Below are 25,045 nucleotides of genomic sequence, written 5' to 3'. Positions count from 1 at the left end.
TTAATGTTGGAGGAAACCAGAGTACTTGAAAATTAGCACACAGGGGGGGGGGGTCTTAATGTTGGAGGAAACCAGAGTACCCGTTTTGGGCTTTTTGGGTTGATGAATAAAAAACCAAGAGAATACCTACAATAACACTATAACAAAGAGGCTGCTTTCCTGATGTAGTTTCTAAATAGTGATACTCCACCACGGAGAAACAGAAGACAACCTACACATGGCAAGTGTTGATAACAATCGATAGCAAATCCTCGATAGCAAATCCTCGGCTGGCAACATCCTTCCCCGAGATTACAGCTCCAGTGCTGCAGGTCCTAATCCATCACGGGGATCAGCCGAGGTGTAGAGGCTGCATTATTTAGGTGTAAAACATTCACTTTACCCTAATACCGTGATAATGTAGCTTTATCAAAAAACAAGGCAGAACGTTACAGGTGACAGTTACTGCAAATCAAAAGGTTAGTGTTCCCATCCAAAACAAAAAACATGACAAGAATTAAACATTTTATAACAGAATGACGCTGAATGACGATATACATTTTTTCCACAAAATAAGAAAGGAAAAAGTAGTATATTTTAGTGAAATATTTCGGGTTTTATTATGCCTTGATATGATTTCTGACATCCTACATTAGACAGGCCTGTAATAAAATCTCCGACTGGCTGGATAGCACACCATGACTGGTTACCATGGTTACCTGAGAGGTTGGTCAGATGCTCAGTGTCAGATTTGGACATAAATGGGTCAGTTGAAATATTAGATATATGACAGAAGTATTTAACTTGGATTACATTTAACAGAATTTTTTTCTCTCAGAAATCTGATGTCAAATTAGAAAAGGGCTTTTATACATTAAACATATCTGTGACTTGGTGTTAAGGTGTATACCTGTTCTTCCAAACGATGGCTTACCATCACATTCACCCATCGCCCAGGGTGGATATATTTATCTATTTTCCATCAACCCAAAATGACCATTACAGGTCAAAGTTCAATGTAGTATTCGATGAGAGTTACTTTCTGTATATTGAAGAATCACGTATAGACAAAAACTTCTGTGTAACTGAAGACTCACTAACAAACAAAAGGATTGGTCGAGTAGTACTCCTTAGTAGAGTTCAAGGTCATAGCAAGAGGTCAAAAGGTCACTGTTATAATCAATGGCACTTTTTTTTACTACCGTGACGTCTGAAATACTGAAATGGCCAACCATGACCATGAGATCGGGAAATTTACTTACTGCAATAATCATAAACAGGCTTTAATCGCTTAACACATGGTATTATTCAAATTGATGACAAGGTTTTCATTTGTGAGCCATCACTGTTAAGATGGTGACCTGCCCTGACCTCTGTAGCTGCCTTACTTTCCTGAGGTGTATGTATGGAGGTAGCGTGGCTTTGTAAAGCTTGCAGATAATTTGAGAGCATTGTCCTCCGAAGTCTGACAGCTGACATTCACAACACAATGGCCGCTTGCTTTGTGGGATTTGGTGCGTGAATGGTAGCCATTTACTAGCTGCCAACGTTTGTGTGACTAAGAGAAAAAACAGGACTGCCAACTTGGATATAGATGTAAAATTAATGCCCGGTAAACAATGGCCGCCCAACTTTATCATGGAAATTACAGATTAATCTCCTCGGCTTCCGTAGGATTCAGTCCAGGTCTGCATTTCGCAAAATATCTCAAAACATTTCTTAGACAGAGCCAGAAGTGAATGCTGTTTTAAGTTTGCCTGTCACATCTCCCACGATCTGGAAATCTTCTGACAACCTACCAAATTTTAGTATATGTAATGTTAACAACCAGACAAACATTTAACTCATTCACCCCTGAAATTTCATAATGAGCTATTCCATCCTTTGAATTTGAAGAGTTCAAATGTGTCTGCAGGGGTGAATGAGTTAATAAATAAATAAAATTCCACAGATTCTGTCAGATTGAAAATAAAATGGAACAAAATAAAAACTAGTGTTATGCTGGGCCATGATACTTGGATATGTTATGAAGACCAGTATTGCAGGTCTTTTCTAAAATATTGTGTTAAGGTCAAAGGTCAACTTTGAGAACTGGCAGTCAAAGGTTAGCATGGGCTGTAATGGGTCAAAAGATTCAAGAATCTTCTTCTTAAGTTCAGCGAGGCACAGGGTCCTGGTATAAGACAAGTTGGGATAGAGTGATATGAAGTTTAGTTATATCAATGTCCTTCACCTTCTTTCAAGGTCACAGGGGTCAATTATGATAAAAAACCCACACTCAAACATTATTATTTAAAGAATCATAGGGTCAGAGTTGTGCTATTGGATACATTATGTAGACCAGTGTTGCAAGGGTTTTTTAAGCCCCACCACAGAAGACAAACATGCTGTAAAGATTCAAGCTTTGAATTTAATGCCTTGCCCAATCCCGGGGAACATATTCTCAGGTTAACATAGAAACGATTTAGACCTAAACACAATAGCCATATACACGTACATATGGATCTCCACCAGATTTGCTATGAAATACTTTGGACCAGACAGACAGAGCCCATAGTTGGGATATTTCCAATACTTCCAATAGTAGGCATGAAGAGACAAACAAAATCAAGCAATGTATACCAAGATTTGTTCCAGGGTCAGTCACACCCCTGATGACTTCCTCCTTTGGACATAGCATACAAATATTGACATTTTAAATTTGGTTTAAAATGTGTTTGCTTTGACTTCATTAATGTTATATAAAAAGATAGATACACCCCTTGATACCTAGATAGTTCAAAATGAAGGAAATATTTGTGATATTACTATTAATGAAAATATTTTGCTAAGATTGCTTAAACATCCTCTAGGCCTCTTGTTACATCCCTATACTTAAATACCTTTAATATTTGGCAGAACACCTGAAACACAACATTGTTTCTATTTGGTCTTAGTACACAGAACTTGACAACTAAAGCCACGGCGGTTTGATTTTAATACATTATGTTGTTTTAATGCTTTAATTAGGAAAGTATATACAGTTACCTAAACCTATTATACTCTGGAAGTTTATTAAGCCACGCTAAATTCCTTTACATGATTGATGTGATCTTGTAGCAAAATTCGAAAATTGATGTAACACTTCAGCAACAAGCTGGTATGGGTATGTGCCAAGCCTAGACGTGCTGCTCCAAGTGTGACGCATTGTACATATTGAAAATTTCATTACTTTACACCTAGAACGTAATTACCCTCCAATTTTCTATATCTGGTTATATGCAGTGTGTAAGATGATGAAGTTGTCTCTATGTGGATTACAAGGGGGCACGTACGCCAACATACCCTGTCTCCAGCACTCATACACACTTGCATGCTGACACAACACACATGGGGGCACATCCTTAAATGACCTTGGCTGTTTATAGGACGTTTAACGCAATATTGAGGTGGTCAGATTGTCGCCTGGGCCCGTATTCATGAAACCGTTCTCATGCTCAAGCATAGATTTTGTGCTCGAACCAACTTTCTTGTAACTCACTTAAATCAAGCCAAACAATAAAAAAGTAAGATGTAAACAGTGAAAACTCTGATTGGCTTGAAGTCTCTTCCAATTTTTTTCCAAATCATTGACAAAATAATGTGTTAATATTAATTCATTAACAGAACAAGAAAATAGGTTTGAGCACAAAATCCATGCTTGAGCATGAGAACAGTTTCATGAATATGGGCCCAGGTATTTTGAAGAATAAAACACAACCATACACTTTTAATATTTATATTCTGTATCTTGATTTTGTGCATTTGAATTGGTCAAATGAAGTTCATGTAATAATTCATTAATAAATTGAAAGGTGTTTTTTTTTGGACATTTGTATCAATATTGTATTAATTCAATATGAATTTTTATTCAGACATTTGAAGATTTTTAGTATTTGAAAAAATATATTGCAATTATACAGACTTGGATACAGAGATTTGTGATCTGAGCTAGTGTACTACAGGTATCACTTTATTACAGGGTATTGGAAGTATCACAGCTATCAAAAATCTACCTGGCGGTATTCCAACTACCCCCTCACACACAGATGTGCATCTGTTGTACACAAAACACAGTTTTTCTCTTAATGGGTAATAAAGCAGACAAATTCCTTCTGTATAGGTTAATTCATTACGATTTACTCGTCAAGATTGAAGCAAGTTTAGATTTAATAAGATTTATTGGAAATTCAATGAAGGACTTGATTGTAAAACTGTAATTTTTTTATGTATATCAGTACAGTTTTATGCCTGTTTATCAATAGGGAATCGCCCATGTGTGCCCAACAGTTACCACCCGTAAATCACACAGTGACAGCTATCATAACTGTCGGTCTGTTAGGTACCAGATATATCTCCGTAATCACATCTCCCTTTTCTCCTTAAATTATTTTTGCTTTTCAAATTCCAACCATTCCTGTCATTAGATGATCGACCAACGTTACACATGGTGAAAAGACCAAATGTTCTCGGGTAGATTTTATGTGTAGATCGGGACGGTTGATCGTCTAATGCCGGTTGTTGGACATATACACGCAAATCATTCCCACTAGGCTGATTTCACACCTGAATAACTACAGGTAAATCGTAGGTGTTAAAGGTGGTAGAAAATTACAGGCTGGTCTCCAAAACAGCCCAGTGTCTAATTGAGGGGGAGGGGCATCACAACCACTTCTCTTTGTGCGATTTGAATATGATAAAGTAAAGGCAGTTCGCTTCATATATCTACAAGTTGTACAGGAGGAGACTTCTCCCCTGCTAACAGACAGGTCTTCATCAATAATCACTAGAATTGTACGTACAATCCAGAAGGAAATCTAGCCCTGGGGCTGTTCTGGCTGTTCTCCCGCAGACTGTGCTCAAGTTTCTACTTGTGATTGACAGCCAGACAGAGAAGCTCCGGTTTCTACTGACAATGTGATGTCAGGAAGGAACAAAATGAAAACTATTAAATTCCTAGAGAGTTTAGTAGAGTCGGCCATCATCAGTTGGTCTACTATCCAGTCAGTGTTTCCAGTTCTCTCTATATCCCTGTAATATTAACTCAGCCGTCTCACTATCCATTAGCTGGCGGGGAACTTATGATTCAAAAAATGCTTTGCAGAAGTTGCACTTTTTTAACAAGAGACTGATAGTTACTGGCTTACTGACACGTTGTTACTATACAAAAGGATTCCACAATGAGATATTTTGTGTAGATTAAGTACATTTTTAACACCTTGGAAAGATACACCAAAGGAAAGATACACCAAAGGAAAGATACACCAAAATTAATGTATCAAATCAACAACATCCAGGCCATTCTGAATTATATACCGTGAACAAAACAAAGCAATCTGTTAAAATGTAAACTGTAGGTAACACAACTAAAACCATAACATGACCATTTGTCAGTGTTCATCGATCGTTCATAAATGGTTGACAATATATATACAGGATCTTACATGAGTTTCCATTTCATATGAAATGAAAATTAGTGTAAGATCCTTTTTATCACATAATGAAGGTTTGTGGCATTTATTTGTGTAAATTTAAAAAAGACGCCATTTTGATTCTAGTGCGTAAGTCTGTGACGTCATGTACTTGTTCTAGGCTTGTGATGTCACAATGGAAACAATTGAAACTTACAACCAATCATAGGGTTGATAGGTCATATGACATAGGTTAATATGCAAATATGACCTGGGTATATTCACCTGATAACACAGTAACATATCTTGTGCACATGTAAGTAATGTGGAGGCATGCTTGAAATGATATATAACCTTAATTTTCATAAATGTGTAGTTTTCTTCCACTGAGTTATGGTGCAAGTGTCCTGGTCAAGACTAGCTTTAGCTTTGTGTAAAGTGAGTGGTCAATCCATCTTGACCATTATTTCGGACAGGTGTTTTTCACCTGCTTAACAACGTGTCATGTCTCTGAGTTGTATACCGTAAGATCAAGTGGTGTTGACTTGTCAGTAATTTGTCACAAAGACACCAGCTTGTCAAATTCAAATCCTTTAGCAAATATTTATTGTAAGTATTCCCCTTAAACATTAGAAATAAATACTTATAATAAGTAGGGTTTATTTCTCATTCAAACATCCATTTTCAAACATTTCTTGACCAAGAATATTTCCTGTCCTTGCATTTTGGACTATGTTATTTAAGAATTATGTGAATTGTGTTCAGGGATGCTCCAGGGCTTTAGAACAGGTCACGCTGTGTCACCATTTAACATTTGCCGACTAATCTAAACAATATTGAACTTTGGAATCACAGATGTTTTGTTGTTTTAAAGTCATGGTGAAATCTACGTGCCTTGTTTTCTTTTCTGGAAAAAAATATAAAAGTTTGTTTTGTATGTTTTAAAAGGCTGTAAGTTGTTAAAGTAAAAAAAAGGATTTGGAACAGATTGAAGGTCAAGTGAAGTAAGGCAACAAAATATCAATTGTACACTCCCTGTTTGGTTCTCACACAATCTACACATGGTAAATTCTTACATGATAGCACATAAAGCGAGCTGGACCGGGTCAAATTTAGGAAAAGGAAGGAGGAATGTCGCAGAACTAGACTTTTTCATTTGCTGGCCACGAGATAGCTCAATTTGTAGAGAATCCCAGTCTGGGTCTGGCCATACCTTTTTCCTGTCCTGTTACAGAGAGTGCTCAGTTTGAATCCCAGTCTGGCTGTACATTTTTCCTGAACTGTTACAGAGGGCTCTGGGTTCGAATCCCGGCCTGACCGTACGTTTTTCCTGTCCTGTTACACACACATCATATATATGTGATACACACATGTATACAACACAACTTCATGATGCACACACACACAATTTCCACATATTTGTATGACATGATTACGATACACGCATTGATTCGCTACATTTACCAGCACATAATTAATTATGAAACCTTCCACATTAATGTAAAAATCTTACCCACTGTAATAAATTAATGGCACTGCAATTCTGAAAGCCTTGCAAATCGTAATTCTATTGTATTGATAAAATATGGTGCATGCTCTTTCACATGTGTGTTTCCTTTGTGTATATTTACTGACAGATTTTCTGCATGCCAGATTTTGAATTGGAGTCACTCAGGTGTAATTATAAATCAAGACAATTTTTTTTTTCTAGATATGAGGTTTCAAATTTATAAGATAAGGTATTTTGATGAAATATGATTGACAAACATTGTTTACGTATCGGGTCAGAAATCTAAACCCGGCCAGTCTTCCACTACCTACAGTAAATATTATGATTATTAGGTCGTTGTGTATTGTTTAAAACCAATATGTGTATTATCACACGCTAGGTTTTGTATATTTTCCCAGTTGCACAAAGCTGGTTAATAAGGAAATACACCCTTGTGCACAAGATGAGGATTATATGGATCTTTCTATCAAAAAACATGACATTTGATGAAATTAATTGAAAACATGACGGACTAGACCAGCCTCCTCCTACTGACACATACATATCATGGACACACAACATACATAAAGTTAATTTATTTTGTAATAGTTATGAATCATTTTTACAAACAAGTAGAACTTAATATAGGAGGAAATTGGAATACCTGGAGACAACCCCCCAGTAATTCAGGTAACACCATAATTTTTCAAGATCATGGAATCCAATGTCCATTGTCTGGACATTCTAGCCTCTGTGACCCCCCTCTCACACAAATCACAGGTATAATGTGTAAGGTAACATATATCCTTAAGGGAGATAACTCATACACAGATTACAGGTTTAATGTATAAGGTAACATATATCATTAAGGGAGATAACTTTCACACAAATGACAGGTATAATGTGCAAGGTAACATATATCACTCAGGGAGATAACTCATACACAGATTACAGGTTTAATGTGGAAGGTAAAATATATTCTTAAGGCAGATTACTCATACACAGATCACAGGTTTAATGTGTAAGGTAACATATATCCTTAAGGGAGATAACTTTCACACAAATGACAGGTATAATGTGCAAGGTAACATATATCATTAAGGGAGATAACTCTCACGCAAATCACAGGTATAATGTGTAAGGTAACATATATCCTTAAGGGAGATAACTTTCACACAGATTACCAGTATATTGTGTAAGGCAAAATATATTCTTAACCCTTTCACCCCTATGTAACTTAAGTAAACTCTTCCATGCATTGATCTTGATGAGCCCATTATGGTCTGCAGTGGTGAAAGGGTTAAGGGAGATAACTCATACACAGATCACAGGTTTAATGCATCCTTAAAATGTTACCTGTGAACACATCCTGACTGAAAAATAAATGTAAAGACAGGTATATTGGTACTTGAATGGCAGTAATGGTGCCACACAGGTTGAGAGACATTGACAAGCTATGTCGGGTGTCGTCTGCTCCTCCCATTATGTTTCCCCAGGTCTTATCAGTGTAAATTACACCCAGCTAAATTACACTCTGGCCTAGACAATCTCCAGTAGCACCTGTTTTATGGGCTGACAAAAGCTGATTTACAATGGGTACATAGAAGGAATGCTTGGTTTAAAGTACAACCTGACTAGGTAGTAAATAGGAAGGTAACATGTCACAAGTCTAATCAACTTTCTCACTATTTTTACTAGAGCTGCAACGATGTATCGTTTCCTATCCCGGTACTTTCTTGTGTATCATATGGACTTGTTTCGGTTGCCTGTATCGCCATACACTTACAATACTTAAATAATCAATCAATTTTTATGAAACTCTAAAAAAAGTGTACTTGTATATTTTTTTTAATCCTTCCGTCAAGATGTGGTCCCCTATGCAGTCATACCCAAAAGTACTAGAAATTATACAAAAATATATTTTGATAGTATTTACTATTGAAGTTTATGACAAAACTCTATAAAATCCTGTACTCATTCATTATGAAGTTGACCTTTTAGCAGATAATTGTATCGTGATACATATCATATCTTAAACATTGTTTGTATTGCAATACATATTTATCTTAGGTATGTGTATTGTTGCAGCCCGAATTTTTACTGAATTAAAAAAAAAATGTGGAAATATTAAATATTGAATATGAAAATTGATAAAGAATGGGTGTCAGAGGCTGTAAATATTCCATACAAGTGGAGGGATGGCCTAGTTTGTAAATATTCCATACAAGTGGAGGGATGGCCTAGTTTGTAAATATTCCATACAAGTGGAGGGATGGCCTAGTTTGTAAATATTCCATACAAGTGGAGGGATGGCCTAGTTTGTAAATATTCCATACAAGTGGAGGGATGGCCTAGTTTGTAAATATTCCATACAAGTGGAGGGATGGCCTAGTTTGTAAATATTCCATACAAGTGGAGGGATGGCCTAGTTTGTAAATATTCCATACAAGTGGAGGGATGGCCTAGTTTGTAAATATTCCATACAAGTGGAGGGATGGCCTAGTTTGTAAATATTCCATACAAGTGGAGGGATGGCCTAGTTTGTAAATATTCCATACAAGTGGAGGGATGGCCTAGTTTGTAAATATTCCATACAAGTGGAGGGATGGCCTAGTTTGTAAATATTCCATACAAGTGGAGGGATGGCCTAGTTTGTAAATATTCCATACAAGTGGAGGGATGGCCTAGTTTGTAAATATTCCATACAAGTGGAGGGATGGCCTAGTTTGTAAATATTCCATACAAGTGGAGGGATGGCCTAGTTTGTCTCATCGTGGTTTGGAGTGGGAATATGTAGTCCTTAGAATGATGACAGGTAGGATGTTGACATCAGAATTATTACAAGTAGGATGTTGACAGGTAGGATGTTGACATCAGAATTATTACAAGTAGGATTTTGACATAAGAATGATAACAGGTAGAATGATGACAGAATGGTTACAGGTAGGATGTTTACATTTGAATGATAACAGGTAGAATGATGACATAATGGTTACAGGGAGGATGTTTACATTTGAATGATAACAGGTAGAATGATGACAGAATGGTTACAGGTAGGATGTTTACATTTGAATGATAACAGGTAGAATGATGACATAATGGTTACAGGGAGGATGTTTACATTTGAATGATAACAGGTAGAATGATGACATAATGGTTACAGGTAGGACGTTTACATTTGAATGATAACAGGTAGAATGATGACATAATGGTTACAGGGAGGATGTTTACATTTGAATGATAACAGGTAGAATGATGACATAATGGTTACAGGGAGGATGTTTACATTTGAATGATAACAGGTAGAATGATGACATAATGGTTACAGGTAGGACGTTTACATTTGAATGATAACAGGTAGAATGATGACATAATGGTTACAGGTAGGACGTTTACATTTGAATGATAACAGGTAGAATGATGACATAATGGTTACAGGTAGGACGTTTACATTTGAATGATAACAGGTAGAATGATGACATAATGGTTACAGGTAGGACGTTTACATTTGAATGATAACAGGTAGAATGATGACATAATGGTTACAGGTAGGACGTTTACATTTGAATGATAACAGGTAGAATGATGACATAATGGTTACAGGTAGGACGTTTACATTTGAATGATAACAGGTAGAATGATGACATAATGGTTACAGGGAGGATGTTTACATTTGAATGATAACAGGTAGAATGATGACATAATGGTTACAGGTAGGACGTTTACATTTGAATGATAACAGGTAGAATGATGACATAATGGTTACAGGTAGGACGTTTACATTTGAATGATAACAGGTAGAATGATGACATAATGGTTACAGGTAGGACGTTTACATTTGAATGATAACAGGTAGAATGATGACATAATGGTTACAGGTAGGACGTTTACATTTGAATGATAACAGGTAGAATGATGACATAATGGTTACAGGTAGGACGTTTACATTTGAATGATAACAGGTAGAATGATGACATAATGGTTACAGGTAGGACGTTTACATTTGAATGATAACAGGTAGAATGATGACATAATGGTTACAGGTAGGACGTTTACATTTGAATGATAACAGGTAGAATGATGACATAATGGTTACAGGGAGGATGTTTACATTTGAATGATAACAGGTAGAATGATGACATAATGGTTACAGGTAGGATGTTTACATTTGAATGATAACAGGTAGAATGATGACATAATGGTTACAGGTAGGACGTTTACATTTGAATGATAACAGGTAGAATGATGACAGAATGGTTACAGGTGGGATGTTGACATTTGAATGATAACAGGTAGAATGATGACAGAATGGTTACAGGTAGGATGTTTACATTTGAATGATAACAGGTAGAATGATGACATAATGGTTACAGGTAGGACGTTTACATTTGAATGATAACAGGTAGAATGATGACAGAATGGTTACAGGTGGGATGTTGACATTTGAATGATAACAGGCAGAATGATGACAGAATGGTTACAGGTAGGATTTTGACATAAGAATGATAACAGGTAGAATGATGACAGAATGGTTACAGGTAGGATTTCGACATAAGAATGATAACAGGTAGGATGTTGACATTAGAATGGTGACAGATAGGATGTTGACATTAGAATGATGACAGGTAGGATGTTGACATTAGAATGATAACAGGTAGGATGTTGACATTAGAATGATGACAGGTAGGATGTTGACATTCTATTTGTATATGTGTAAGGCTTTCAGCTGTAATGTTCTACTGTATTCATTTCTATGTTAACTTGTATAATCAGAAAACCTGTACAAATTGGATCATAATTTCCTATGTATACAATCTATCGGTATGTTTAACTTTATAATGGTAAATTTGAAAATCTGTTAATTACATTCTTCTACTGTATACAATTTGGCTGTCACTATTGAACTTGTCTGTCTATTTTGTTTAACTCATTCACCCCTGAAATTTCATATTGAACTATTCCAACCTTTGAATCGGAAGAGTTCAAATGTGTCTTCAGGGATGAATGAGTTAAACAACTGAAGATTGTTCTCCCATTCTATTATTTATTAAGTCTCATTATACCAACTCACCTTTGTCTCCTCAAGCCTTATATATCATGCTCATAATTAAGTTGAACCTGAAGTTTGTCTAAAGCAGGCTGAAGTGGAAGCAATGTTAAAAGGCTAGACTTCCATAGAGAACTAGAAATCTGTCCCCTACAACACTTTCTGGCTAGTGGACATCTGGATCAGTGAAGGCCAATTTCTCTGGTTTAACTTAATTACATTCATGATATATGGTATAGGCAGAGAAAAGAACAAAAAAAAGGAAAAAAAATATTTCTGTAATTGAATTAAGTAAAGACATGAATTTTAAGCTTACTAGAGCAGGTAATGAAGATGAAGGGATTTTTGTAAAGACTAGTTGTTTTCCTGCGAGTGTTAACCCTTTCACCCCTATGTAACTTTAGTAGACTCTACCACGCATTGATATGGATGAGCCCATTATCGTGTACAGTGGTGGGCGTGTTAAATGATTGATCGTCCCCTCCATTGCTCATCAGTGGTTTTAACACCTTCGCTGTCAGTCTAGTCTACCGTTACTTGACACCTGAAATCAGGAAATCTTGTAATGTACGCTTATAGATCTGGGCGACAGGTCGGGCTGAAATCTAATCTTTTCTCAACTATTTGCCACAATGACAAAGTTCCGTGATAAATAGGTCACTGCTGACCTATTTACAGGTGCATGCTACCTTTGTTTCACATGCATCTTTCTTCTGAGAAAGTTACACCTTGAAAGAATAACACAGTTTTGTGGTAGAGGTCACTGTTAATGCATTCAGGCCTGGGTGGTTAATAATATTTTACCGTCATACGAAAAAAAACTTGCACATTTGTTTTTATGTGAAATTCATATTGGAAAGAGTCAAAATATACTTACAATTTAAAAAAAAAATCTGCATAAGTCTAATAACTGGTTTTTGAGGTCACTCCTAATTACTGCGAGCACATGCAAGTTTCAACTTGGCTCAACATTTTTTTTAAATTAGTCATAGAGCGAGAATAAGTCTTTATTCTAATCGTTTTTCTCTTGCAGTGGTGCAGTCAATGATGGTATGGTCGGCTCAGCCATGCTGCGAGAAGGCTGTCAACAGGTACTGCCAGGAAGCCTGCTACCAGGTAGGTTAATCAATTAAAACAGATTTTTCAGGTTACTGAAACTTAACGTTGACCTCAGTAAAAGACTGCAATTATATTGTATACGATTTGCCCTTCAGGGATAATATAGTTATGATGTCCCACTTAGATCAGTCTATCACAGATTGTAGGGTGTATACACCCATGTGTGCTCTCTGCATGCTATTTGTCTGCGTAAAAATTCATGCTCTCCGTGACATCATCGGGTGCTATGGCTCACAGCTTAAACTTGTCCTCACAAAAGAGAAAATGTTAGTCCGATGTTATAAATCACACACAAGTACAGATACGGGAGGAGTGTCCATTCCTATAAAAACTGCTAAGTTGATATCTTCGACAAAACAAAGGAAGATTTCTTCATTTCCGTATAATTTGGAATCCCCTTATTTAGCCCTTATGTTAAACTCTGTGCAGTGTTCACAAAAGAAGTATGAAGAGGCCGCGGTGGTCGAGTGGTTATAGCGTCTGACATTCTGCCAGCACTTAGCCCTACACCACTTGGTCAGGGGTTCGAGATCTACATGGGGCAGTTACCAGGTACTGACTGTAGGTCGGTGTTTTTTCCCTGGGAACTCTGGCTTTCCTCCACCACCAAAACCTGGCGCGTCATTAAATGACCATAGCTGTTAATAGGATGTAAAGCACAGACAAACCAAAGCAATAGTCTCTTACCCTTGGATCTTAAAAGAAAACAAATGATCTCTATATTGAATTTGCCCTCATAAACATTTCACACATTTGTATCTTTTCAACGATATCATATGCAGCAGATTTTATCCTCCAGTTGGAGATTTCCCTTACTGTAAATAACCTAAACTTTCCCTTATCTGGATAGGAGATAGGCAAAAATGTTTAAGAAAAGCAACTGTTTCCTGTTTTACAAAGTGTCACATCGGGAAAAAGATCAGAAATTAAAACACATTCTGTATTTCATTTTCCTGTTATCAGAACATAAAAAAATTGTCATCTATAAAAAATATCTCGGATTTTAACATTATAATAAACATCATATAAATTAAAACTTCCAGTTTTGTTATGTTACACCACACAATTACAAGTTTGGCACTTGAGTGTTTTTAAATTGCGTAGAAGTCTCGTACCCCACTGTTTACTGCAGGATATGTCAAACTCCCCCGAGGATTCGACTCCTACCAAATGTGTTCTTTATCAAGTGCTTGTGTTATTCCGAGATGGCAATCTTTTGGACTGCTGCAGGATATAACCGAGCTAGGACAGGAATGTACTGCACTACCAAATATCTGGGTGGTCTCGATAACACTATCTAAGCCATTTCTAACTCAATACGAGGACTTCGAGGTTCAGCTATAGGTACCATTTCAAGCCCTGGGTTCTATAGGTGTATAGTGCCAGATCAGATGTTTCGCAGTGATGACGTATTTAATACATGTGATTGTCCCGTTGGAATGGGAGGGTTCAGTTCAAGGTACATTTCTCATTCCAATATCAGCGCTAAAAGTTCCATGTTTAGCTAGCTGTGCTTGTTCATCACACATTTATTTTCTAGATGATGTGATATGAAGTGAAACCTTCACACTCTTTTTATATGAAATCTTACACCAAGTGATATATATATATATATATATACAGCGCATGCTTCAGTTTGTTTAAAGTACGTGCCATTTGAAAACTTTTTTAGCCAACAGACTTAATTTGTCTATTTTTGTGTCGCCTGCAACGCAAGGCGACATATAGGTATTACTTTATCGGTGTCGGCGTGACAGACGTTTGGTTGTGTCGTCCAAAACAAGGCTTCCGTGCGATAACTTTAGTTCCCTTGGGGTTGATTGAACTCAAACTTGGTACACATATTGCATAGTAATACAGCTTGGACAAGTTCGCATTTCAGAAGTTTACGTGTATATTTGGCAGAGTTATGCCCCTTTTATTGCCAAATAAGGGCATTGTGTAGTAAATGCAAGAACTTTTTTATTTTTTAATCAATTTCTTTCAAATTCTGTACGGTTATGCTAGAAGCAATAATGTTCCACATATATTACAGTTTTTTCTGTCAAATTTCAACTTTCCGTGCTTTGGCATATCTGTTAACACGATAACTGAACCCAAAACACTGTTCTTATTAAAAGCGCTGAGCAGGAGACACCTCCAGTCCCATGGAATTCTGGTTTACAATGTTTTTGTAAGACTAGGATATAACTCTCAGCTTTGTCTGTTGTGTTTTATAAAGCACTGGAGTAAAGTGCTGCAATTGTCATTGCATTAAACAGTTTGATATACTGAAGTCATTTAGATATTAGTGGTATAGTTATGTTTAAGCACTTTCGCACTAATTCGAAAGGGCAAAACTATGCTAGTCACTTACAATGAGGTTAATATAACCCAGTGTGATATCAATAGATGTAGTGTTAATTTATGATAAAAAAAACCAGATTGTTATTCTGTTGGTCTAACATACTGAGCTGGTTAAAGGAAAGTGTCCTGGACCAACTACAGTTATAGCCATAACAAAATGAAGGTGAGGTAACTGAATATATGAAACACTACAGTGAAGGGGGACAGGGATTCTTACATTAGTCTGACATGGGGTGTACAGTTGACCGCACAACGCACCAAAAACAGCATGTGGACATCGTGCCCACATCGTCTGCACATGGAGCGCACAATTGTGCGATTTAACTATTGTTCGCCTCGTTGTGCGCTTCTCTCCGCACAACTGTGCGATTTGGTACAGTTTGTTGATCAATATTACGATTGAAACAATATTACGATTGAAAGCTTGTATGCAATAATGTACCATGTAAATATTAATTTCTCATCACAGCAATTAAGATTATGTACAGTTTTACGCAGTATTACGGGACCGTAAGACTGGCAAGACTGGGTTTATCTCCCAGGTAATAGAATAGGTAAATAACATTTTGGTAAATAAATGAGTTTTACCTGGCCTGTGCCTAACACAGAGAGCTAATATATGATACACATACTTTATGACCGTTATGAAAACACAACTGGATGTTTAGTATTTGTTAGTTGGATTTGGTGTGGTCTATAGCTCCCCTTCACCTGGATTTTCACACCTCGGCGAGTTACGTAAGTGCCCTGGTAAGGAAAACTACGGTCCAGGTACAGGTACAAAGTTGCTATGTTTACCTGAATATGGGACCATGTCAATGTTTGTTGTAATTTTACAGGTGTCGATTTAGGTCGTTTAAAAAGCACCGAAAACACCATTTCTAAATTTAAGAAAGTATAGATAGAAAGATAAGCTTAAAGATGTAGTTAGAATATAAAAACATACTTAAAAATTCAGCTTAATTATATGTTTAAACACTAAACCATATATATATAGTATTGTTACAGAACATATAGACCTATAGGTCTGACACAGGGTGTAGTATTGTTACAGAACATATAGACCTATAGGTCTGACACAGGGTGTAGTACTGTTACAGAACATATAGACCTATAGGTCTGACACAGGGTGTAGTATTGTTACAGAACATATAGACATATAGACATCAAATGCCAGCTGAAAATATCTCTGGAACTCTTTGGGGCAAAGTAGTTCCGACAGTACAGGGTTGGAGTTTTTGCAGACATTGGCACTTTTTTCCCATAAAACCCATCCTCACTTGGGTGAGATTGATTGCTGTGACATTGTGATAGGTTTTAGCCACTGTTCGCCCCCTTCCTGGCTCATGTGATGCTAACACTGTTTGACAGAACCCATCAGATGCTATTCTGTGTTTGCTTGTGCTGCTGCAGATGTTGTGTTTCTGTGCATTTTTCGTTGCTATTCTGCTATGTATATATGTCCAAGGAGTCTGTCAAACAGGGTTTCGTTCAGTTACCTAAACTTAAGAAATGGCCACTGCAAATTTCAGATATATACTTTCTTGGTAGATTTATGTGTTTTTGCCTTGATATTTTGAATACCAGTTTTTTGGTGTTTATACAAGATACTATCTGTATGTAAAATGAGTGTTAGCGTGTGTGGAAGCCAGTGGAGCTCCAGTATGTATCTGGCATCCCAGGGATGTGAGTGACAGCCCTCGACCATCATACTACAGCCTACTTCAATCCGTAGACACTTCCCATTAATTTTGTGACTTTCTGGGGTGAACTTTGACCCTTCAAATGTATCTAAGTCATACGTCTGTTAGCACGTAGTATACTGTTGAGTTATTGTCCCACATGTTTTTACAAAAGTCGAGGAACATATTGTTTCCTCTTGTGTCCACCTTGTCATGTAGGCCTAACCCAGTCCCTGTAGATATGGATCAGGAGGGAAGCGTTCACTGGGAAAGATGGGGAGGAGGGGTGTTTCTGAGGGGACACGCACAGTGGAAAGAACATGAAGGAGAAATGTTAATGAACGGCCATGGGGAAAGAATTACAAATCATTGTTGGAGTACAGTAACAGAACAGACACCCTAGAACATTAACACACTGGCAGGAAAGAAACACAGAGGAAGGAGAAGGACACCTGACATGATAAAAACACCTTTCTTGGGAACGAAAAGACTAATACAGATATGCTACAGAATTGACCATGGGTCCGCCCCACCCCTGGGAACTCAGTCCTTGGGTCATAACAGAAATGGTGGAGATCCCCATCCCATAACCATATATACAATGCTGGACATGCAGAGATGAGCACAAACATGCTGTAAGAATGAGGCCCTGCTTCGAAGCTTGCTTATAACATGGAAACTGTTGAGATCCCCACCCTACAACGATATACATAATTACTGAGCATGAAATGTTCAATACACATATGCTACCAGGATTGATGTAGGGGTCCAGCCTCACCAATGAAATCATCTGTAATTTTACTTTTAGTTAGAATATTTTGTCTTGATTACATTAATTTCTAGATTATTGTGATAAAGGCACTCTGGAAGCTGCTTGTTTACGAAGAAGTCTTGACAAGATAATATTCCCAGACTATCGGCGCTCTGGGAGCTGCTTGTTTACTAAGAAGTCTTGACAAGATAATATTCCCGGACTATCAGCACCATGTTTTAATCTTTCACTGAAGTACAAAAATATTTTACAAGGAATTATGTTAAGTTTAGCAAAAACCTGAAATAATTAAATAAAAATGTTAATGAAACTGGGTATCTTTCCAATGTCGTCAGCTCATAATACATGATAAAAAGTCTTACTGAATAATTTTCTGACAGCAATACGGCGCTGGCATTATGGGTTTGTATTAAAGTACATGTCGACAGTGAGTTCTATATCAAAATGTAGTGTAATAGGAATAACGAAAAATATTATGTATAAAAATATGAATTGAAATTTTGTATGATGGTTTCCAATGTCTGTCCATGCAGCCCTTCTTAATATAAACAAGTCTTACCAAATCACAAAAACGCAATAGAGTATTGCCGTTATTATGGCGTTTTAAAGATTTGCACTAACGGAACTTGGCCTCCCTCTGTGGTACTCCGTAGTGGAAAGACTGTTTGGCAGGCCATTAGATTGCTCGGCGAAACAGCATTTCTTCCTGATTGAGGATACACAGATTAGAGCCCCACTTTAATAGTTAAGTATGCTTCAGCTGAGATACTGTTCGGGAGAAGCAGCAGTAATGTAGGGTTGTATTGGTTGATAAGTTTTTTAAGAAATTGAAAACACTGTTGTTATAAGCAATGGAATTGAATAATGACTCCCGACAATGAGGGGGATTAGTGCTTGGGTGAACGTTGAAGCTTCAGCGACAGCCCATCAAGACATGGGAACTGAGAAAGGATTGAGACGGTCCTAGTGAGTAGATTAATATGCTGTGCAGATACAGAACCTGAGGATAAAGTTCTGTCATCCAGTTTTATAGAGGACTGCAAAACAAAACACCATAACATGATAATGAATAATGAAAGAGGCTACATATGCAGTCTTGTGACAAAGCTGGGCAAATATCAGTATCCAAGTCCTGTTGCTTATCCAGAAGTTGTTAGAAGAAAAAGAAAAAATTTAACTGGACAGACAACAAACACTACACCATCAACATTAGCTCACAGACTCACTGTCTTTGTCAGGGTTAAATTAAGGCTGTCTATTGATGGAGCCCACAGACTGGTGTTAGTGAAGATCTGTTTTAAAGTCCAATCTCACTGAATTAACACAGCTTGGAAATGAAAACAAATTTTAAACCATATGGATTCACATTGTCCTGACAACAGGCTAACCTGAAAAGCCTTGGGAGACACCACTGAAAGGTTAAGAATAGGGAAATACAAAATAAAATGATTAGTGTTGTGGTAGGGCAACCGATTCCTTTGGGTTGCCTTGGTGTCCCCTTGGTNGGGAGGGGGGGGGGAGGGGGTTCCCATGTTTGTCACCCCTTGTGATCAGATACTGGGACAGAGCTGGTGACTTCTATCCTTGTGTCCCTGTACATTTATGAGTTATGGTTCCTGGATGAATGGAGAATATAGGTTTGCACTCTGTCCGTCCTAAAAGTTTGTCAGGAGCAAATCTTCTATAAAATTTCACCTGAAGTAACAAGATTTGGTTTGCATGTACATCTTGGGATGGCAGAATATCTTGAACATAAAGTAGGTCACTGTGAACTATATTCTGAGGTATGTGCACAAATAAAGAAACAATAACCGATGGGGAACTATGAACTGCCTTGAAATACTTTGCCTTGTTGATTATATTCTGGCCTGAACAAACAGATAATAAAATAAATCTAGACCATTGAATGTCTTTTGAGATTGTAAACTGGCAGTTTTTATTTTGTTTCAGGCCACGAGTGTAAGAGAATTAGTGAGGAACTGTAGCCAGAGCACGGAAACGAAGTTATATAAGTGTATAGAAAAACATGGCGGTAAGTAAAGTTAGAGTTATGTCCCCTGATTTTATATCGGCGAAAACAATCAAATTTGTTAAATACTCAGAGATGAGGGGTATGTTTTGAATACAGGATACGGTCTAGTTATTGCTGATGGGTATATCAATTCAGAACCCAATTTATGCATGGAGTCGTTCAGCAAATTAAACCTGGTAAAGTGAATGTCACACCTTAAACAATCTTCATAAAAACCAGACTAAATAAGATGGATCACTGAAAGTGTGTTGATGATGCTTATAACTATGGTAAAACTCGGCTTTTATTAATGACCCAGTTAGATGAAAATGAGAAATAGGGATATTTTCTGAATTATTCAAACCAAAAAGAAAAAGTCCTGGGATTCAAAATAATAAACCTTGATTAATATACCCAAAAATGCCTGATAACCCTCAAATAATAGTATCGCATAAAGATCAACATCATACTTTGATGAACTTGGATTCAGATTTGTATTATTATGCTCTTCGTTAAAAACCTGTTATTTTCTTATTAGATGCGGAGCATTGCTGCCGACCAGCCAATAGCTACAACTGTCATCTTATATGTAAGGGAACACATATGGTGTCTGGTTTAGGCAGACAGAAACAGCGACAAATTATCCGGCGACAGTGCCATGGTGTCAACCAGGCCATCATGCAGTGTGTACAGAATCGTCACCGCCCTGTTCGCGAAAGTGACCCACAGTTGAGTGAGTAATCAGAGTTATTAGATTCAGTTGTAATATAGATAAATAGGATCTTACATGAGTTTCCATTTCATATGACATTTATGAAATGAGTCTAAGAGTTTATCAATTTAGCAAGCCTCCAGTGAAATGAAAAAATTGTTACGAGTTTCTTAAATTTCATATGAAATGAAAACGAGTGTAGGATCCTTTTTATCACATAATGAAGATTTGTGGCATTTATTCGTGTAAAATGACAATTTTCATGCAACCTTGAAATGTGAAAAGCCACCAGTTTGACTCCAGTGCGTAAGTCTGTGACGTCATGTACTTGTCCTAAACCTGACGTCACAATTGAAACAATTGAAACTTACAACCAATCACAGGGCTGATAGGTCATATGTCATGGGTTAATACGCAAAAAAGTATGACATGAGTATATTCACTGGATAACACAGTACATTCTGAGATAAATTCAGATATCGTTCCTTTTGCACAGGTTCTTAGAAACTACTCTACCACCCATCTCTCTGAACAGGGATTATGTCAAAACAAAATTGTTAGACCCCAGCTACAAATATAGGGGTTAGTATAGTGACATCAGTGTGTCCGGCTGTGGACTAATGGTGTCTGGTGCTGGTCAACTTCTCTACCAACTACAAATATAGGGGTTAGTATAGCGACATCAGTGTGTCTGGCTGTGGACTAACTGTGTCTGGTGCTGGTCAACTTCTCTACCAACTACAAATATAGGGGTTAGTATAGCGACATCAGTGTGTCTGGCTGTGGACTAACTGTGTCTGGTGCTGGTCAACTTCTCTACCAACTACAAATATAGGGGTTAGTATAGCGACATCAGTGTGTCTGGCTGTGGACTAACTGTGTCTGGTGCTGGTCAACTTCTCTACCAACTACAAATATAGGGGTTAGTATAGCGACATCAGTGTGTCTGGCTGTGGACTAACTGTGTCTGGTGCTGGTCAACTTCTCTACCAACTACAAATATAGGGGTTAGTATAGCGACATCAGTGTGTCTGGCTGTGGACTAACTGTGTCTGGTGCTGGTCAACTTCTCTACCAACTACAAATATAGGGGTTAGTATAGCGACATCAGTGTGTCTGGCTGTGGACTAACTGTGTCTGGTGCTGGTCAACTTCTCTACCAACTACAAATATAGGGGTTAGTATAGCGACATCAGTGTGTCTGGCTGTGGACTAACTGTGTCTGGTGCTGGTCAACTTCTCTACCAACTACAAATATAGGGGTTAGTATAGCGACATCAGTGTGTCTGGCTGTGGACTAACTGTGTCTGGTGCTGGTCAACTTCTCTACCAACTACAAATATAGGGGTTAGTATAGCGACATCAGTGTGTCTGGCTGTGGACTAACTGTGTCTGGTGCTGGTCAACTTCTCTACCAACTACAAATATAGGGGTTAGTATAGTGACATCAGTGTGTCTGGCTGTGGACTAACTGTGTCTGGTGCTGGTCAACTTCTCTACCAACTACAAATATAGGGGTTAGTATAGCGACATCAGTGTGTCCGGCTGTGGACTAATGCATGGTGTCTGGTGCTGGTCAACTTCTCTACCAACTTTTGACACAAAAACTTGACTTTTGCAGCATCTATGTTTTTACATTTGATGAAACTGACACAGCTCATTAAAATGCTACATGAACTTTGACATGCTGTTTTAAGGGTGATTTGATCTCTGACACGGGAAATTTATATGTGATTTGAACTTTGACATAGGAAATTTGAATGCAGATTTATCGCTGTAAATGTTTTGTCCCTTTAGAATAATTCTTGCTTCCTTTTGCATCAGAACAAGAGATAAAACTTGTATTCACCCCTGAATATATCGGATAGATATTGTTACCATAGTTGCCTGTCTGTACATCCCAATTCCATTCCTTACACAGTAACATTTTACTCCATGACACAGCTGGCTTGGGGTTGCTTTTAAGGTTCAAAGGTCAAGGTCACCATTTATGTATAAATACCTTTTTATAGAGCCTTGCATTCTGTAGCACAGAAATACTTTGATATCAAGAATCCAATCCTGTCATCCCTCGACTTCAACACTGATTGGGTATCAGAGTGTTCAAGTCCAATAGTCCTGTTGTCTCTTTCAACAGGTTCTAAGAGTCAACATTTCTTTCAATTCAATCCCTTTGAGTCAAATTACCTGAGCCAACGTTTTCTTCAAATTCTCTGTCTCTTTAAACACTTATCTGTCATATTACAGTTTTCCTTTTTACACAAACAATGTACATAATAAACATTTTTTGTGTAAAAAGCAAAACTTTGATATGACATAATTCCAAACTGATGAATCTTATTAAAGATAGTTATATGTCATGTATAAAGATAGTTATATGTCATGTATAAAGATAGTTATATGTCATGTATAAAGATAGTTAGATGTCATGTATAAAGATAGTTAGATGTCATGTATAAAGATAGTTATATGTCAGGTATAAAGATAGTTATATGTCATGTATAAATGAGCTTAATTTACAGAAAGGTTACCTGCACTTCCCAGTATCAGCTGTTAGGGTGATGGTTGCCAGATATTTTTGAAAAAATTGTGGAGAATTTCACCAATTAAAATTCTCATTTCTCCTGCGTTTTTATTTTAAGCAGGTTATTATATGTTTTTTCAGATTTTTGAAAGGTAAATCCTAAATTTTACTTGGGAAGGGAAGACACAGTAGTTTTTGGAATACAGCTTCGACATACTTATTTGTCTTGATTAGGGTTTTAAGTCAGGAAGTGCACGACTGGCACTCTGGAATCGAAAACATTCCTGAGACAGCATTCTCAAAGCATTGTCAACTTTTTATTCCTCAAATTGAAAAGTTGTTTTTAAAATTTTCATAAAACAAAAGTTTTTTTAATCATTGTCCTGTTTTCTAACTTAAATAACTGAAAATGTGTATAATATTTTTTTTCACTAAATTAAAAAAATAAGTGATTTCCAAGCAACAAGCGTACTCCGTTTTGTTGTGGATGGCTAACAATGCAGGGCTGCTGCCTAGTCCTTCAGGCGTGATCGGACAGAAACAGTAAAGAATCAGGAATTCGCCATGCTGAGAAAGAAAAATTATTTGAATAATGATGGCAAAACAGTAATAGCTTGAACTAAAGCTGGAAGGAACTTTGGCAGAAAGAAAGCCTGGATTTAAATAATAGGGTAGTGTTGAGTTATGGTGTACTGCATATGTCTCGAGTGGCGCTGCGAGGCAGGGGAGTTAACTCAGGGATTGGTACCAACTATTGACAGAATCACGTCTGTAATGGTATTGAATTGGACAAACATACCTGCCAGAATTTTGTGTGGAGTACGGATCTGTTCTGTATGTTAGGAGCTGGGGCGATTTGTTTAATGGTGGGGTTTAATGGTGTATAGATAACAGAGGGGATTTGTGCCTTCATTTAGATTTTGTATTAAGTAGGAACGGTGAGTTACTGACAGATGCTCTACAGAGCTCCCTTCTGTCTGTCTGTGCACACACCTGATTCCGACACACAAACTCACCAGTCAACTAGCAATTCCTCTCTGTCTAAACGGTATGCCTGACAGAATTGGTAGGCATTGGTAGGCCTGACAGAATTGGTAGGCATTGGTAGGCCTGATACAATTGGTAGGCATTGGTAGGCATTAGTAGGCCTGACACAATTGGTAGGCATTGGTAGGCCTGACACAATTGGTAGGCATTGGTAGGCCTGACAGAATTGGAAGGCAGTGGTAGGCCTGACAGAATTGGAAGGCATTGGTAGGCCTGACACAATTGGAAGGCATTGGTAGGCCTGACAGAATTGGTAGGCATTGGTAGGCCTTGGTAGGCCTGACAGAATTGGTAGGCATTGGTAGGCATTGGTAGTCCTGACAGAATTGGTAGGCATTGGTAGGCCTGATACAATTGGTAGGCATTGGTAGGCATTAGTAGACCTGACACAATTGGTAGGCATTGGTAGGCCTGACACAATTGGTAGGCATTGGTAGCCCTGACACAATTGGAAGGCATTGGTAGGCCTGACACAATTGGAAGGCATTGGTAGGCCTGACAGAATTGGAAGGCAGTGGTAGGCCTGACAGAATTGGAAGGCATTGGTAGGCCTGACAGAATTGGTAGAGGAAAATAATGTTTTTCATACAGATACCTTTAATATTTTCAAGTGATTCCAATTTATTAGGAGGTAAAAGTATCTTGAATTCCTTTTCCAGAATATGATGTTATTGGTATAATTTTGAAACCAGGAAAAGAAGGCTTTTTAAAAGAATTATATTTGTGAATGAAAGTTAAAATAAAAAATATCAGATATATATTGTGATGTTTATCCACCCCCACCCCGTTAAATCCTTATTCCGGGACAGGAACATAACACATATCATTACCTGTAAACCATTAGTTGAGAGGAAGATAGCATCTATAACAGTTTGGTAGTAGACCCCC

At 37.5% G+C, this 25,045-nt stretch overlaps 1 protein-coding gene across 1 annotated transcript in view; it reads left to right on the top strand.

The window, feature by feature from the left end:
* LOC110448505 (reversion-inducing cysteine-rich protein with Kazal motifs-like) overlaps positions 1-25,045 on the top strand; it is a 97,683-nt gene that overhangs the window by 52,276 nt on the left and 20,362 nt on the right. Inside the window, exons 5-7 of the mRNA XM_021494778.1 lie at positions 12,978-13,060; positions 19,814-19,895; positions 20,413-20,607. Coding sequence (XP_021350453.1) covers positions 12,978-13,060; positions 19,814-19,895; positions 20,413-20,607 — 360 coding nt within the window. The remainder of the gene's footprint in view (positions 1-12,977; positions 13,061-19,813; positions 19,896-20,412; positions 20,608-25,045) is intronic.

This window comes from Mizuhopecten yessoensis, unplaced genomic scaffold, assembly GCF_002113885.1.
Source record: "Mizuhopecten yessoensis strain PY_sf001 unplaced genomic scaffold, ASM211388v2 scaffold4105, whole genome shotgun sequence".
In the NCBI taxonomy this organism is placed as follows: domain Eukaryota; kingdom Metazoa; phylum Mollusca; class Bivalvia; order Pectinida; family Pectinidae; genus Mizuhopecten; species Mizuhopecten yessoensis.
Note: the sequence above shows the minus strand (reverse complement) of the source record. Positions and strands in the feature narration are given on the sequence as shown.